The 17,898-nt window shown below is 36.0% G+C and overlaps 2 protein-coding genes across 3 annotated transcripts in view; one reads left to right on the top strand and one right to left on the bottom strand.

Moving 5' to 3' along the window:
* Positions 1–17,898, bottom strand: part of LOC136275049 (glutathione S-transferase 1-like) — a 47,701-nt gene that overhangs the window by 20,346 nt on the left and 9,457 nt on the right. The gene's annotated exons all lie outside the window — the stretch shown is intronic.
* Positions 10,170–17,527, top strand: LOC117680625 (uncharacterized). Of its 2 annotated transcripts, XR_010713088.1 has the most exons (3): positions 10,170–10,392; positions 11,146–16,493; positions 17,247–17,527. XR_010713088.1 is itself a non-coding variant. In XM_066082030.1 (2 exons), the coding sequence occupies exon 2, from the start codon at positions 11,726–11,728 to the stop codon at positions 16,148–16,150; it is 4,425 nt and encodes a 1,474-aa protein (XP_065938102.1). In that variant the 5' UTR covers positions 10,170–10,392; positions 11,146–11,725; the 3' UTR covers positions 16,151–16,917. The 2 variants fall into 2 exon arrangements, 1 of the variants encoding a protein (XP_065938102.1); XM_066082030.1 differs by lacking the exon at positions 17,247–17,527 and having other exon boundaries at positions 11,146–16,917.

Genomic DNA, 17,898 nt, shown 5'->3' with positions numbered 1-17,898 from the left:
CTCCCTTCCACTATAATAAGCTTTTCTCAGACGTCCGTGTCAATTTGTTCCCGTCCATTTCAAATGTTTTGACTGCATCAAGTGAAAGTAAGCATAGTAAGTTTCAATGGGATGTACATCTGATATACATATTTAACACATACCAAGTTGTCATACACATATGAAAGAGTGTACATTTATTTGCAAGTCCACAATCCCTCAAATCAATGTGTTATTATTGATACAAACACATTATATACAGCCCCACATATGTATTTGTATATATGTCTATATACAATTGTATGTAGACAGATTATATAATTATGCATTTGTGATATATTTTCAAGGTATGACAGTTAGTGGAAGGATAGCATTTTATACAGGGGAGTGAAAACTATGATTTTGTTGACCTGACCACATAGGGCACCAAGGGACAATTATATTATATTATTATTATTAAATAAAATTATATACAACACAATAAAAAGCTATCTATTAAGTGAGTTTTGCATTTTCATATTTCAGAGTGCGCCCCTCTCATACCCACATCAAGGAAAAAAAATCAATTGATGAAATATATCTTATTGTGTCTATGGGATATAATAAGTTAGTTAAATCCTACTCCGAGCCAAGAAGGCGTAAATGGAAGGTGATTATCTCCGGTTTACGCAATGCTTCAGCGGATTAGAGACACGGAGACGCCATTATATCACAGGCTAACCTACAACGTACGCCTGTACCCGGTTGCAGCTGGGTGGACTGAGACAGTGTAGATAAAGTGATTTGTCTGCGGACACAACATATACATGTAACAGCAAGTGACTAACGCGCGACTCAAACTAACGACTAACGCCGGTCATGTGTTATATGTTTTTCTGTAGTTGTTACTTTCATACCCTCATGAATCACCAAAGAAAGCATTTTATTGTTTAAATAATACGCGAAAGAAAGGAGTTTTCGGACGATTGATAATAATATATATTTGGAAAAAATATGGTTCGGGATTAAAATTCATTCTTAAAATTAGCAGCCAATTTGAAAGCAAATTAATAATAATCCCGTGAATTAATTCTTACTATGACAACATGTAGTGTCATAAATATACAGATGTGTATCCTTTACATATAAATAATGAATATCATAAAACAATAAATGGCGCTGCAAACATGTACGTCAGGGATGGAGAAAGTTGCAGAATATCATGTTCATAGAACATCAACGCTCAAATTGGAAGTAGTAAATACAAGTACATTTATTGTAGATTTTCTGTTGGGGGAGGGGGGGGGGACTTTGATGATGATGATGATGATGATGATGATGATGATGATGATGAGAAAAACATTTTCAGCCAAGTTGAATTTTGTCGCATTTCTTTTTTCAATATTTAAGATTTTAAACATTTTACTTGTAGAAAAAATATATTTTACTGAGGTGACTAGGTTATCCAGGGGTGTCAAAAATAAGTTACAGAGATACAACTAAATAACAAAACATCCGGCTGATGAGATAATCTCTTTTAATCCGTTCAGATCGGTAGCTTGGTTTCATAAAACTTTTTTATATTTATATTTTTATAGATTTTTCGTTAATATTAAAAAAAGCCAATACATGCGCGTGACACTCTCTAAAAAAATAATTTGCAGGGACATCATTTGATAATTACCAGGAGGTGGCCGGGATCGAAAACGAAAATATTTGCGTCGCTAAAGAAGGATAATTTAATATTGTTAATTTTTTAAGATATTCTAAAATTAGATCGATAAGATTTTTTGATGATTATGTAAAATTGGTAATCAAATACAAAATGTTACATTAATTTGATCGGCACGCCCATCAACGATAGATTTACCTATTTTTGATGATTTCTGAAAGATGTCATGGCCTTTGGTCATTCTATACATTTTAGAGCCTTACTAATTTACGGCATCTGATTTAAAGTGTCATTAAGGCCATGTTAGTACATGTACCTTGCGCCGATGAAAATTCTAAATTCTACCGCAGTTATTACCGAGATCATTGAGATGCTGTGGACATTATTCTCCAATATACCACAAGCGTTATCAATAAAACAAATCTTAAACACATACCAAACGGGAGTTGATCATGATTTATAACTTAAAATATAAGATATTAAAAACAACATCGTTTACAGCGATGTGTATTACCTAAAATGTTTATTTCCAAGAGTTAAACGCAGCCATTCCACCCCCTTTCTAACCACATTCTCATTGCATTTTCGTCCAAATAAAAAATGCACACTCCGTTTCTTGGCGCACCTGGTATAACAAAACACTTTGGGAGAGTAAGTTGTGACGGGTGTGGTAGATGTAAATCAACGCAGTGTGACATGTCAAGTCCCGCAATCATCAGAATCCACCTCATCTGTATTTGTAAGGGAAGTTTCCGACAGTGGTGTTTGGTGGTGCTTCTCTTTTCTTTAGCTCAACATCCCATGTTGTTCGGGGAAACCAATTACACATGTATGTGTACACTGTTCCTAAAGATGAAAAGAAATGAAATAAAACTGTCCGAAAATTGATTACCAGCCTTTCAGAGTTAAATTTGTATGTGTTAATTTTTTTTAATTTATTTCCACCATTAACTAAGAAGTAAGTGTGTAAAGTGCTAAATAATCCGTTTTGCTGCAGTTGTTAATTATTAAGTTTACAAAACTATTTTAAAGTCGTTTTACTTCATTCAAATAGGTGTTGTCATTATTCATATACTTTATATTCACACGTCTTTAATGTCGCAAAAGCGCATGAGACAACCAGCGTAAATAACCACAATATGTAAATTCACACTGTCACTTTGTGGCTCTTTTTTTCTTTATGAACATTGTTACTTTTAAATTTCTATAACATATTATTTGCCCGCTTTAAAAAAAAGGGAAAGTTGGGAGATACTCTTTGATAGAATTTAACTTTCACTACACATTTACAATATATATGCAAGTTAAAACACGAAATATAAAATCTGAAACCAGTGGTACAATGTATCCGCTCTCGCCATCTCCAAACTCGCCTACCCAGAGACCGAACGAACCAGAAGGATTTTGACAAAAATAATCGCAAATCGTATGAGAGTTATTGACATAACGTATTGTTCTTCTCACTTCACTTAAGAAATGAAGATAATAATTTTTCTATTGATCGACGTATCAAAGAAAAAATTGACCGGAAAACTTCATCAATGCGCGTAGCGCATTGATGAAAAAGTTTTTCGGTCAATTTTTTCTTTGATACGTCGATCAATAGAAAAATTATTATCTTCATTTCTTATCATTTAATAAAACATTTTCAAATAAAAAAATGTGAAGTGTTATTGATCAAAAAGGTAAATAATGTAAATGAAGCGGCGCGTATGAATACAAAACAACTACAGCAACAATATTCAAAATGGATGCGCCTTCAGCTGATGCAGAGCTATTGAGCTGAATTAAAGGATTAAACACAAATAGTGAGTTAAAATCTGAACCAGCTGAATTGAAAACGAAAGGAAAATACATGCGATAGCTTGTGATATTATTCACTGTGCAGAAAAACTCGTAATAAAAGCGAGATCGCTGGAATATGCAACTGGACATAACCATCCAAGGAAAGGCGATCGTGGATGAAAATAGATTATATGTCGACAGAGAATAGTATGTATAAGCGACTTTTGTAAACGTTGTGGTAACTAGATAGCCAGTGATGTACTTAAATGGTATATCTGTCGCTTGGAATGCGCCGAAGGAGTTGATGCATTACTCATAGCTTTTCTTTACGACGCTTATTCTGATGACCGATGATGTACGTGTGTAAATTTAAAAATCATCGTTACCAAATTTGAACAGCAGTGTTACCGTGAAAGTTTATAGGCCTATATGTTCGTTATAATATTCCTGGAAAAGGAACAGCCAGCCTCGCTGTAAATGTTGATTGATCTCAATTAAAGCAGACGAAATCGTGAGAAGACGCTTAATTTTCTATTTCGTGAATCAAATAATGTGTTTTGTTTATTTTGAAGGTTAAACTTTCAAGTTTTTATATTCACAAGGTTGCATTTTGTTTGCTGACAATAAAACAGACACAACTTTACATTTTGTTGACAGTGTTTATCTTGGAAATTCCCGTTCTATAAATAGTGTTAGATCAGAACAGTTGAGAAAAGTAGATCCGGCCAAAAATTTTATTGATGCAGGTATCAAAGAAATTTTTCGACCAATCAGAAGCGCCGAAATCTCATCAAACGAATAAATATTAAATGATTTTAAGGTACCAAAAAATACAGTGTTAATACAACAAAAAGTAAATCACTATTTAGCGTGTAAATAAGAGAAGTAGAATTTATTATGTTCCCCAAAAAATTTCATGCACCTACAATAATTTTTGAAGTGATATCTTTTGCGCAAAATTCATAAAAGATAAGTGTACCAATTTTTGTTTTGGAAAATCATTAAATAAAAGTTTCACATGCACTCTGCAAAAATTTCTTTTAATATTAATATTGATTGGACATTGGTCAGAGATATTTAAATCTTATATTTTCACAGGAAAGACAGAAATGTAATTGAAGCCATTTCGTCAGGAGCAAGTAACTCTGTGGAAGTCGTGGCCGCCATTGCGGTGAATGTCATGTTATTATTTTTAATAAAAGAAACCTTTAGTTTTTAATGGAGTATCTTTATTAGATTTAATGTGTAGAAATAAAATGATACCAAGTTTTATAATCTAAAGATAAAAAAAATGTTAAAGGGAGAAAAAAAACTCATGCTTTGGTTTAGGTTAAACTTAAGGTCAGACGACACGTTCTTCAATTTTAGATAACTTTTTCCAGGAATTTGTTAATGGTTTACTACTACTTTGACAAGCTTTCTTGCAAAAAATTAGGGTACCTTACCAGGCATTTCTGCAAAATACTAGAGTATGCAATTTCCTATATAATCTTGAAAATACACTTGAATTGCTGATATAGAAATAAGTACATCTCCAGCACAGCGAAATTCACTATATCTCCGCCGGGGCGGGGCTTTGAACTCACGACCTCTAGAACCTCTACGCTTCTGGCAGTGAGCGGTCACGGTTCTAACCACTCGACCATATAGACATATGACCACATCCAAGTAAATTTTGATCATTTTTAAAGTAATTATAAAATTAATATTTTTTATTGGAACTCTTTATTACGAGGAGATACAAAAAAGATTCTCGAGGAACGTGTCGTCTGACCTTAAAATGCCGAAATATATAAACAAACCAAAAACACATTTAATCTAAAGATTATGTGTACATGTATGCAATTGTATCCAATAATTATTATTCCTTAATATTTCTTTATGATACATGTAGTATTATGTAACAAAATATCCAAAGGTTTATAAAATTTGTTTCATTGGCAGCTGATATGTTCTTAATATGTGTTTTACCCGATTGCATACTTCATGGGGACGGTTTGTTCCCGTTTTGCACACATTTGAAAATTAGGTATCGAAAAATGTGTGCGAAACGGGAATTTGACCAGGTGAGATAATTGCTTCATTGCTATAGTCTATATCACAGTTCATGTAAGGGCAATTAACAATGAAATAAATAAAACATATCTACTCGCAATTGATATTTACATTTATTTCATGTTACAATATAACTAGCATAGAAACACATTTACATAATAATAGACATCCATGTTCTGGAATTTAATTTTAAACATCGATTTGGTCATCAACAATTTCATTAATTTCTTTAAACAAAAAAGATAATTGCAAAAATGTTGTGTATGTAGTGCATTTGTTTAACTTCCTGCCTTTAGGAAGTACATTTACACGCTACAAGTTTGAAGAAAAAATATCATATATTAGTATTTATGTATTGCTTTTGCTTACATAAATGGAGGAAATGTGTCTAGTGAAAACGCTGCTAATTATTTTTCATTTATGCTGCGGCTTGAATAATCGAAGAGAATACTATTAGACAAATTAATGTATGACGATATGATGATAAATAGGCAATTTTATATGCTTCAAAAACTGAAAATATTTTTTCACAAAACCTATCAAATGTAGACCTTATTCATACATTTCAACTTTCTTCAGTTTGAGGTATATCGAATCAATATTTGAATTATTATTTTTGTCGGAATTTATTGAGCTGCTGATTTGAAAATCCAGAAAAGTGACCCGCAATATACTAAAGCGGGGATGTCGATCATAAAAGCTGCTACTTCGAAGATTGAATATTTTGTGATAAAGGTCTGTTTCTTTTCATAATAATCTTTCTGTTGATACCAAACAACCAATTATAAACATGCGATTTACATATTTTGCATCTACAATGTAAGTTGTAAAAAGAGACACGGACAATCCTATATGACTGCCCGTGTAGTTTTCCCCTTTATCATATAATTATCCACTGAATCAGCTTCCAATTGGCCCGGGACCAGCAATTTTTCCTCAATTCATCGAGTTTTATATTTAAAGTAAATGGGCAAAAATGTAAAAGTCAAATCATCTAATCCTTTTTTTTTCTTATCAGTGAGCGGAAATTTAAGACTAAAAATATTAATTTGATCTTTATTTTATCAAATGAAAAAAATTGTGATAGTTATTAGTCTAAAACACAACAAAATATCTATATTCTTCTTTTTTCATTTCATTTCATTTTATTTATTCTCATATTGTATAAAACAACATAGAGAAAATATACAATACATACAATATTAAACAAAAAGCAAGAGTGTATACTGTACACATCAACCTGGAGAGTTGACTCTCTTATTAATAATATTGATAAATTTACATAAGTTATTAATAACAGCTAATTTATTACATGAAAATAATTCAAAAAATTTGAAAGCATTTGGTCGTCTAAAATACATTGATGGTAAATAAACTTTTCTATATTCTTTCAATTCCGGACATATCATAATATAGTGATATTCGTCGCCAATGTTATTTTTACATAAATTACAAAATCGTTGATTTCTAGGTACATTGTTCCATCTGCCTGTCTCAATTGGCAGTTTATGGTTGCTTGTTCTAAATCTAACTAATGTAGTAATGTTATTCATATAAGCACCAGAGTTTATGTAATATCTAGGTACAAAAGTGTTATTGGTAAACAAGTTATAGATCAATCCTTTACTAGATGCGTTACAATCAGAGACCCATTTTTATTGAAATTGGTCAATCAAAGTTTGCTTAACAACATTTAAAATCCATTTTTCATTTTCTACATTATGCGTCAACCAGACATAGCTTAGACCACATTCATGTAAAATATTCTGTATACATTCAACCCATTTGAAATTATAATTATTGATTTGTGTTAGGCTATGTAAAAAATTATACAATATATATGACAATTTTGATTCTTTACCTTTCAACAATCTTATCCAAAAATTCAACATTCTAATTTTTACTTTCACACACAATGGATATCTAGCAAGTTCACCGTAGATCATAAAATTGGGTGTGGACGTCTTAAGACTAAGTACAAGTTTACAAAATTTAAGATACAATTTTTCAATGATACATAAATTTTCAAAACCCCACAATTCAGAACCATACAGTAAAATTGGAACATGCGCTGATGAATGAATGATAAAACACAAGTAAAAATCCAGGTAAAATCTTTGACTGAAAGCAGACTATAATTGCTATCACAACACAATTCACACCTATTGTTCTATACCCAATTATCAAATGTATGCAAAACAGGAACACACCATCGACACCATGGGGACGGACGTTTCTGACTGTCGTAAAGTGGCCGAGCAAGGTTGCATCAAGACATTCACCAACGAGTTTCTGGATTACAAAGAACTGTACGTTCTCATCGCCAATAAACAGAACATTGCGCTTTTCGACTCCTTAAACCCATTTTAAATTAAAATATACGCTATAAGAGTACAATGTTGCAGCTTTGATTAATTACTTATTTAAAACAAGGCTTCTGCACCACATTAAAGAACTTCATATTTGTGGAGTGGGGTGTTCTTAATGAAATTCATCAATTAAGTTGTAAAAAAAACCTATACGATTATTAACAGGACATTTAATTTAGTATGAAGAAGACGACAGGATCTTATTTTGAATTAGATGCGAAAAAATTCTCAGCCAAGTTGAATTTCATCACATTTCTTTTACAATATCTAAGATATCAAATATTTGATCTGTAAAAAATATATTTCATCCGGATGATCTAGGTCATCCAGGGGTGTCAAAAATTAGATACAACTAAATAACAAAGCAAATACTCCCTGCTGATAAGGCAATCTCCACTAATCTGTCCAGACCTGTAAATATAACTAGGTTTCATAAAACATATCTTTATAGGATTTTCGTTAATATTAAAAGAATTCCAAAACATGTGTTTGACACTCTCTAACAAAATAATTCGCATGGACCACATTCGATAATTTCCGGGACGGTGGCCTAGGTCGAATATGAAAATTATTATATTTGTGTCACAAAGGAAGGATACAAATCTTTTTAATATCTTTAGGTATTAAATAGACAGCTTATATTTTTCGATATGTAAAATTGGTATGTTACATTTATTTAATTGCCACGCACATCAAAGATAAATAGACCTATTTTTTTGGTGATTTTATTAAAGTTGTCACTTGTTTTGTCATTCTTTACATTTTATAGCTTTATTGGTTTAAGGTATAATGTGATTTAAGGAGGCCGATTTGAGGGGGGGGGGGGGGTTGTGTGGAAAAATATAATAGAAAAACATTTTAATCATATGTAATTTACACCAACCCTAGTTATTTTGCAATGTTTTCAGAAAATCGACCGTCTGGTTCTTTTTAGGGGCCATCTCAAAATACCGAAATACAGGTACTTTTACAATAGAAATTTATTTGAAATTATCATTTTTAATTGGAAGCAGATTAAAAAAAAAAATACTCTCATATTGTAATATTATTTTCTACCTTATATATTAAAAGTACTAAATTCTATCGTCTGGTTTTTAGTGGGGACCATCTCAAAATATTAAAATGCATCGTATTAGGCTATATGTTTGAAGTATTACAAAAGTTTTATATAGATTGGTAGAATGGATTCAATAAAAAAATAAGAAAAATACCCCTGAAGATAGCACTATTCTATGCATAGATTTTCAACGGCGTACGGTTTTTACTTTTTCTTTCTTGTTATTTCTTACAACGCACTCCTATACAAAGCTTCATTTTATCATAACGTCATAAAAGCACAATGGCAACGCTCACCTACCGTACAACGGAAAGGTCGTTTTAAAAAAAATAAGTTTTTCGGAAAAAATTTTTTCTGTATTTTGTTAATTGTATTCAATTTTTTAAATGATATCGAAAAAAATTCATTAAAAGTATATTAAACACACTGTATTTTACTAGAATGCGCAAAAACGTACGCAATGAAAACTAAAATCGGCCTTACTAAGGTGTTATTAAGGCAATGTTAGTACATGTACTAAGCGCCGATGAAAATTCTTAATTCTACTCAGGCACGAAGTATCAGAGGGCTGGGGTGGTGGATTGGGCTGGCCCCCCAATTTTTGTGGCAGCAAACATTTTTCTTAAATTTACATATGAAAAATTGAAATATCATGAGTCCCCCCCCCCCCCCCTACCACTACCATCACTTTTAGGGAGTATGTTAAAATAGGGAAATACGAGTAAAAACGAAGTTATAAATATATACACCACGCTTCCCCCACCACACCCTACAAATTACGATTTGGGGAAGGAACCTTTTTTTAAGAGATCCAGGCTTTTTTTGGAGGAGTCTGCCCTCCCCCCTTTCAAAAACAATGCCACGTGCCTGCTATAGTACAGTTATTGCTGAAATCAAAGAGATGCCGCGGACCTTATTCTCCAATATTCCACGAACGTCATCAAGAAAATACCAGATCTTAAACATAATTATACCAATTTCGAGTTGATCATGAGTTATAAATTATAAACTTTGTATCTAAAATAAACAAACAGAGATGACACGGATTAGTGTCATTTACAGCGCCGCGTTTGATTTTCAACAGCTACACGCGGCTGTTCCAAGACATCCCCAACAAATTTTGTCTCCAGCCCCTCAATTATCATGAGAATGATGTAAGGTAAGTTTAGTAGAGTACTATGTTTGGTTGTGGCTCCCTTTTTTGCGGCTCAATTTTTCATGTGGCTGTCAATTAGACATTAGAGAGGTTGAGATTTCAAACGTGTACGGGTGTGACAATCACTGTTCATATCGAACACACCCGATTTTATTTTTCCCATAATTCTTTGCAACGTGCTTGGCCGACCCTAACAATAGGCGCTAAGTTATACCCGGCCGAGCTGTCCAGCAATACAGACGTGCTTAGTGTGTGAAGGGGGTATCGTGTTAGAAGCCTGTGTGGCATGTTTTAGTTTCACAAGTTCAGCATTTGACGCGGACACGGATAGCTGACCGTGGTAAGTATTTATTTAGTTTGGTGTAGTTTATTTGTAAATTTTTGCCTTTTTATTAGTATTACGCAGTCGTCCTATAAAGTCACCTTGACCATTGTTCACTGTAGAGTTACCTGTGTGTTCACTGATGTGTGACTTTAGCGAGAGTGTTTAAATGGAATTCGTCTTTTTCTATAGTACAGTTTTTGCTATTGCTGTATAAAGAAACGGTGATTTAAAGGGCTATTTTCTATGCGTTATTTTATTTTACAATTTATTGTCACTTTTTCCACTTAACTACTTGGGCGGAAGTGCGTCACCGGAAGTCTCAGACGCCATATTGTTTACTGTAAACAAATAACTTAGTTACCATATACTTACAATATTTTGAGATGTTGCCTTTAATATAATACTAGTTATACATTATCATAGTTTGATACTATCAGTGAGATACTTATATGATGTATTATACAATATTGTTTTTATTATGGTGTTATGGTGTCACTTGTACACTTATTGTAGTGTCATATTGTTGATGTTATGATGATGATGATGATGTTATGATGTCGATGACTACGATGATGATGATGGTCATGTCGATGATGATGGTGTAGATGATGTCGTTCATGGTGAAGTCGATGACGATGCGATGTTCATGTTGATGACGACGATGATGTTATGGTGATGATGACGACGACGATGATGATGGTCATGTCGATGATGATGATGTAGATGATGTCGTTCATGGTGATGTCTATTATGATTATGGTGTAGTAGGCGATGATGTTGACGATAGTGTCGATGATTATGATGGCGATGGTGATGATGATGATTGTGGTGACGAAACTACTCTAGTTGTGGTTGTCCGTAGTTGGTCCAGGACTACAGCCCCGGAGATTCGGACACTCTTCTAATTTATTTTTGGTCATTTGTATAAACATCATATTTTTTTCTTGTTGAGTGAAAGTTGTGTGAGTGTTTGTGTGGTTTAGTGTTTATATTTCTATCTTTTCTTTCTTTCTCTTATTTTTTTTGTTATTAAATTTTGTTAAATTTAAGATGTCTTGTTGTTGTTTGGAGTAGCCTCCGCTCATCCCGTTACAATTGGTGGCAGCGGTGGGATGAGTTGACTCCTCCAGATACTACAAGATATCTTTATAAGTGAACAGTTGCCAAAGTTTATTTTATTTTTCATTTTTTGATCTCTTTTGTAGTACATGTAAGAGCAAGTGTAGGTCGTTGTTTCCTTTTCCCTTGGTGAGTACATTACGTTAGGCAGATTGTTTTGTTAAAAGTTGAGAAGTTAGTCCCTTTATGAGATAATTTTGAGGTAAGTTGGTCTGTCAGTCAATACACCATGTCTACTGTCAAGGAGATGCTGGAGCTACTTGAAGTGGGGACCAAGATGGGGATGAAGGATGAAGCCCTTCAACAATTCGTGAAGGACGAACAGGCCAGAATGCGGGACGAACGTGAGAAACATAGAGTCGAGAGACAGGAGGAGAGAGACCAGGAGGAGAGAGACCGCGACTTCAAACTACAGATGGAGAAAGAGCGCGCCGCAAGAGAACATGATGAGCGAGAGCACGCCCGATTGTTAGAAGAAAAGAGACATCAGCAAAAACTAGAAGAACTGGAACTTGATCACAAACTGCAACTCGAGAGATCTCACATGAAGCCGAGTGTTGTGACTAAAGAGGAGAAAGAAACTTCTCAAGTGATAAAAGGACCAAAACTTCCTCCGTTTGAGGATTCGAAAGACAACATTGACGCGTACATTCAAAGATTTGAGATATACGCAACAACGCAGAAATGGAATAAAGACACGTGGGGGACTCATCTTAGCGCATTACTCAAAGGAAAGGCACTGGATGTGTTCGCAAGACTATCACCCGAAACAGCACTTGATTTCAACGAGTTGAAGAACGCCCTGTTGAAACGATTTGACATGACGGAGGACGGTTTCCGCAAGAAGTTCCGATTTTCAAAACCAGACGGAAGTGAAACTTTTATGCAATTTTCTACCAGACTGGACAGTTACCTTGAGCGGTGGATTCAGCTGTCTAAGACTAACAAGACATTCGATGATCTGAAGGACTTGTTCTTACGTGAACAGTTTTTATTGTGTTGCTCGAAAGAACTTGCCTTATTCCTAAAGGAGAGGATTCCTACTTCGATCCAAGACATGGCACGATACGCGGACCAGTTTGCTGAGGCCAGAACAGTGACATCCTCTTCACTTACGCAAAAACCGCTCTTTGACAGACGACAGCAGTCCGATAGACAACCGCCGTACAAAGATTCCGTGCAACAAAACCAATCTGGAAATGCAGTGAAGTGTTATGAGTGCGGACGACAAGGACATAAAGCCTTTAACTGCAACTTCCGCAAAAGTCCGAATAACAGGCCGTTTAATTCGAGCGAGAAACAAGAAACAACACCGAAACATACTTACCCTAGTGATTTTCAACGTGGGTCGTACAATAATGGGAACCATGGATATCCAGGACGCGGTAGAGGTCGCCAAGGAGCCGCGAGTGTCGTCGAGAAACATGGAAACTTACCGTGTGTTGGTGATTCGGTTGCTTTCTGTGAAACGGAAATGCCAGTTGTGAAAGGATGTGTTGGCAATAAACTAGTGACTGTGCTAAGAGACACAGGTTGTAGTGGTGCCGTTATTCGTAGAGAACTGGTAAACGATGATCAACTAACAGGGACATCTCAACGATGCAAGTTAGCAGACGGTCGTATTATTGATTCAGATGTGGCTAGAATTGATGTCGATACTCCTTACTTTACCGGAAGTGTTGATGCTTGGTGCTTTGATTCGCCTTCGTACGATCTTATTCTTGGTAATATTCGTGGAGTAAGGAAACCACATGAACCAAATCCAGCCTGGATTCATTCCGTTGAAAACATAGCAGCTGTTGAAACGCGTGCGCAACTGAAAAAGAAACAGTCTCCATACAAACCATTGAAAGTACCGGAAGCAATACGGGATGTATCGCCGGAGGATATCTTACAAGAACAACGAAACGACGAGACACTGAAAAAGTTATGGAGCTTAGCTAAGAGTGGACAGCTTAAACATTTCAGTGACGGCGGATTTTCAAAAATGTGTGAACGGAAGCAAATGTTGTTCAGAGAATTTTGCAGTCCCAAAGTGTCCAGTGGAAAACTTTTCCGACAGTTAATCGTTCCTCGGAAATACAGAACTATCGTCATGAAGATAGCACATGAAACGCTGATGGGTGGTCATCTGGGATCAAAGAAAACAACCGACAGAGTAGTGTCCGAATTTTACTGGCCAGGAATTCAGTCAGACATTAGACGGTTTTGCAGATCATGTGACGTGTGTCAGCGGACTATTCCAAAAGGAAAAGTACCTGCAGTACCGTTAGGACAAATGCCGCTAATTACAGAAGCGTTTCAACGAGTAGCAGTTGATCTTATAGGCCCTCTCCAACCAGTTACCGACAAAGGGAATCGTTACATTCTGACGCTTGTCGATTACGCAACCCGTTATCCCGAGGCTATTCCACTTCCTGGAATTGAGACAGAGCGAGTAGCGGAGGCACTGGTAGACATCTTTAGTAGATTAGGAGTTCCGATCGAGATGCTAACAGATCAAGGATCGCAATTCACATCGGACGTAATGAAAGAAGTGAGCCGTCTGTTGTCATTTAAACGGATTACTACTACTCCGTATCACCCCATGTGTAATGGACTCGTCGAGAAGTTCAATGGTACGTTGAAACAGATGCTAAAGAGGATGTGTGCTGAGCGACCAAGAGACTGGGATAAGTACATCAACCCATTACTCTTTGCATACCGTGAAGTACCACAGGAGAGCCTTGGTTTTTCGCCGTTTGATCTTCTCTATGGACGTACTGTTCGTGGTCCGATGACAATTCTTAAAGAACTTTGGACAAAGGAAATTCCTGACGAGGACGTTAAGACAACGTATCAATACGTACTTGACTTACGCACACGATTGGAAGAAACATGTGACATAGCTCGCCAAAACTTGGAGAAAGCTTCAAAACGTCAGCGCAAGTACTACAACAGGAAAACGCAAGGTCGTCAGATGAAAGAGGGAGACACAGTACTGGTTCTTCTACCGACAAAGTCAAACAAACTCCTCATGCAATGGAAGGGACCTTATAGTGTAATACAGAAGATAGGACATATGGACTACAAGATCGATATGGGAGGCAAGCTGAAAACTTTCCACGCAAATCTTCTTAAGAAGTATGTTGAACGAGATACATTGAACTGTGGTGTTTTGTCAACATGTGCAATTTCACTCATAGACTTTAGTGACCTAGATGATGATGAACAACAGGACTCTATTCTTATGCCACCTGTTACTCAAACCGAAACAGCAAAGGACATAAAGTTTGCAGACAGACTAACACCAGATCAGTTGGAAACTGCTAAATCACTGTGTGATTCGTTCTCAGATGTATTTACGGATATACCTGGAATGACGAACTTAGTGGAGCATAAGATTGTTGTGACATCGTCTGAACCTATGCGTGTGAAACCATATCCAATTCCGTTCAGTACAGAGAAAACAATTACAGAAGAAGTTCAGAAAATGCTACAGTTGAATGTGATTGAGCCATCATCTTCCCCTTATTCAGCTCCAGTTGTCATAGCTCGGAAGAAAGATGGAACGAATCGATTTTGCATTGATTATAGACGACTGAACTGTGCTACGGTATTTGATGCAGAACCAATGCCCAGTCCAGAAAGCATATTTTCCAAAATGACCGGAAAGAAGTTTGTGTCAAAGATAGACTTAAGCAAAGGATACTGGCAAGTACCGATGGCTGACGAGAGTAAGCCGCTTACAGCCTTTTCCACACCATCCGGATTGTACCAATTCAGGACAATGCCGTTTGGTCTTGTAAACGCGCCGGCAACATTTAGTCGTATGATGCGAAAACTACTTCAAGGTATGAACGGCGTAGAAAACTTTATCGATGATGTCATTGTTTTTACAGATACCTTTGAAGAACATCTACACATACTGAAGACTGTGTTCGAACGACTCAGAGATGCGGGACTTGCGGCCAGACCGACAAAATGTTTCATCGGATTTGACAAGATTGACTGTTTGGGACATATGGTGGGCAACAAGTGTCTAGAACCAGAACAGGACAAGATTGATGCAGTCAGAAATGCGCCAATACCACAAACCAAGAAACAGGTTCGTGCCTTCCTAGGCTTAGCAGGATTCTACAGAAAGTTTATTCCGAATTTCTCTGCGATAGCCATTCCACTTTCTGATCTTACGAAGAAGGGCCAACCAAATAAAGTTATTTGGACTGAAAGTCAGCAACGAGCTTTTGATACATTGAAACACATGTTATCAGAAAGGCCAATATTGAAGTTGCCAGAATTTAATGAAACCTTCATTTTACGCACGGACGCTGCAGATGATGGGATAGGTGCTGTGCTGTTACAGATGGAGGATGACGAGAAACTACCCGTAGCGTACGCCAGTAGGAAACTTCAACCAAGAGAAAAGGCATACGCTGTTATCGAGAAGGAGTGTTTGGCGGTAGTGTGGGGAATACAGAAGTTCCACCAGTACCTTTATGGACGCGAGTTTCTACTTGAAACTGATCACCAACCCCTGACCTACCTTAACAAAGCAAAGACAGAGAACTCCAGACTGATGCGTTGGGCTTTGCAGCTTCAGCCATACCGCTTTAGGATCATTGCAATCAAAGGAAGCGACAATGTGGGTGCGGATTACCTGAGTCGTCAGTGAGATGTATAGTAGACAGTACAGGTATGTGTATAGGTTTTATTGTAAATACGTGAGAATTTTCAAAATTCAGTGATTGTTTATTTGAAATTGCAGGACAATTTTTTAAGGGGGGAGGTGTGTGACAATCACTGTTCATATCGAACACACCCGATTTTATTTTTCCCATAATTCTTTGCAACGTGCTTGGCCGACCCTAACAATAGGCGCTAAGTTATACCCGGCCGAGCTGTCCAGCAATACAGACGTGCTTAGTGTGTGAAGGGGGTATCGTGTTAGAAGCCTGTGTGGCATGTTTTAGTTTCACAAGTTCAGCATTTGACGCGGACACGGATAGCTGACCGTGGTAAGTATTTATTTAGTTTGGTGTAGTTTATTTGTAAATTTTTGCCTTTTTATTAGTATTACGCAGTCGTCCTATAAAGTCACCTTGACCATTGTTCACTGTAGAGTTACCTGTGTGTTCACTGATGTGTGACTTTAGCGAGAGTGTTTAAATGGAATTCGTCTTTTTCTATAGTACAGTTTTTGCTATTGCTGTATAAAGAAACGGTGATTTAAAGGGCTATTTTCTATGCGTTATTTTATTTTACAATTTATTGTCACTTTTTCCACTTAACTACTTGGGCGGAAGTGCGTCACCGGAAGTCTCAGACGCCATATTGTTTACTGTAAACAAATAACTTAGTTACCATATACTTACAATATTTTGAGATGTTGCCTTTAATATAATACTAGTTATACATTATCATAGTTTGATACTATCAGTGAGATACTTATATGATGTATTATACAATATTGTTTTTATTATGGTGTTATGGTGTCACTTGTACACTTATTGTAGTGTCATATTGTTGATGTTATGATGATGATGATGATGTTATGATGTCGATGACTACGATGATGATGATGGTCATGTCGATGATGATGGTGTAGATGATGTCGTTCATGGTGAAGTCGATGACGATGCGATGTTCATGTTGATGACGACGATGATGTTATGGTGATGATGACGACGACGATGATGATGGTCATGTCGATGATGATGATGTAGATGATGTCGTTCATGGTGATGTCTATTATGATTATGGTGTAGTAGGCGATGATGTTGACGATAGTGTCGATGATTATGATGGCGATGGTGATGATGATGATTGTGGTGACGAAACTACTCTAGTTGTGGTTGTCCGTAGTTGGTCCAGGACTACAGCCCCGGAGATTCGGACACTCTTCTAATTTATTTTTGGTCATTTGTATAAACATCATATTTTTTTCTTGTTGAGTGAAAGTTGTGTGAGTGTTTGTGTGGTTTAGTGTTTATATTTCTATCTTTTCTTTCTTTCTCTTATTTTTTTTGTTATTAAATTTTGTTAAATTTAAGATGTCTTGTTGTTGTTTGGAGTAGCCTCCGCTCATCCCGTTACAACGGGTACGTGTACGTGTACGTGAACTAGGGGACCCACCTAATATCTTCGCGAATTACGTCATCAGTTTTTGTGACGACATGGTTTCTACACGTTCTCTAAACTTGTAGAGTGTCGTCTACACGTAAGTACAAACGTGTAGCTTTTTACAACAAATAAAATCTTTTTGATGAGTGAATGTATTCTTGTGATACATTATATAGATTTTTAAGCTTCATTTGCATGAAAATTGATAAGAAATTTACCATTTATTTGGAATTATATAAATAAATTCATGTCACAAAACTGCGTCGATTTACGTACACATTTATATCCTACAAGTTAAGA

Source organism: Magallana gigas, chromosome 4 (genome assembly GCF_963853765.1).
Source record: "Magallana gigas chromosome 4, xbMagGiga1.1, whole genome shotgun sequence".
Classification (NCBI taxonomy): Eukaryota; Metazoa; Mollusca; class Bivalvia; order Ostreida; family Ostreidae; genus Magallana; species Magallana gigas.
The sequence above is the reverse complement of the archived record's forward strand: the minus strand, read 5'-3'. Positions and strand labels throughout refer to the sequence as shown.

Bases quoted from the DNA above. Each gene is read 5' to 3' on its own strand.
- LOC117680625 (XM_066082030.1), top strand. From the start codon at position 11,726: ATGTCTACTGTCAAGGAGATGCTGGAGCTACTTGAAGTGGGGACCAAG.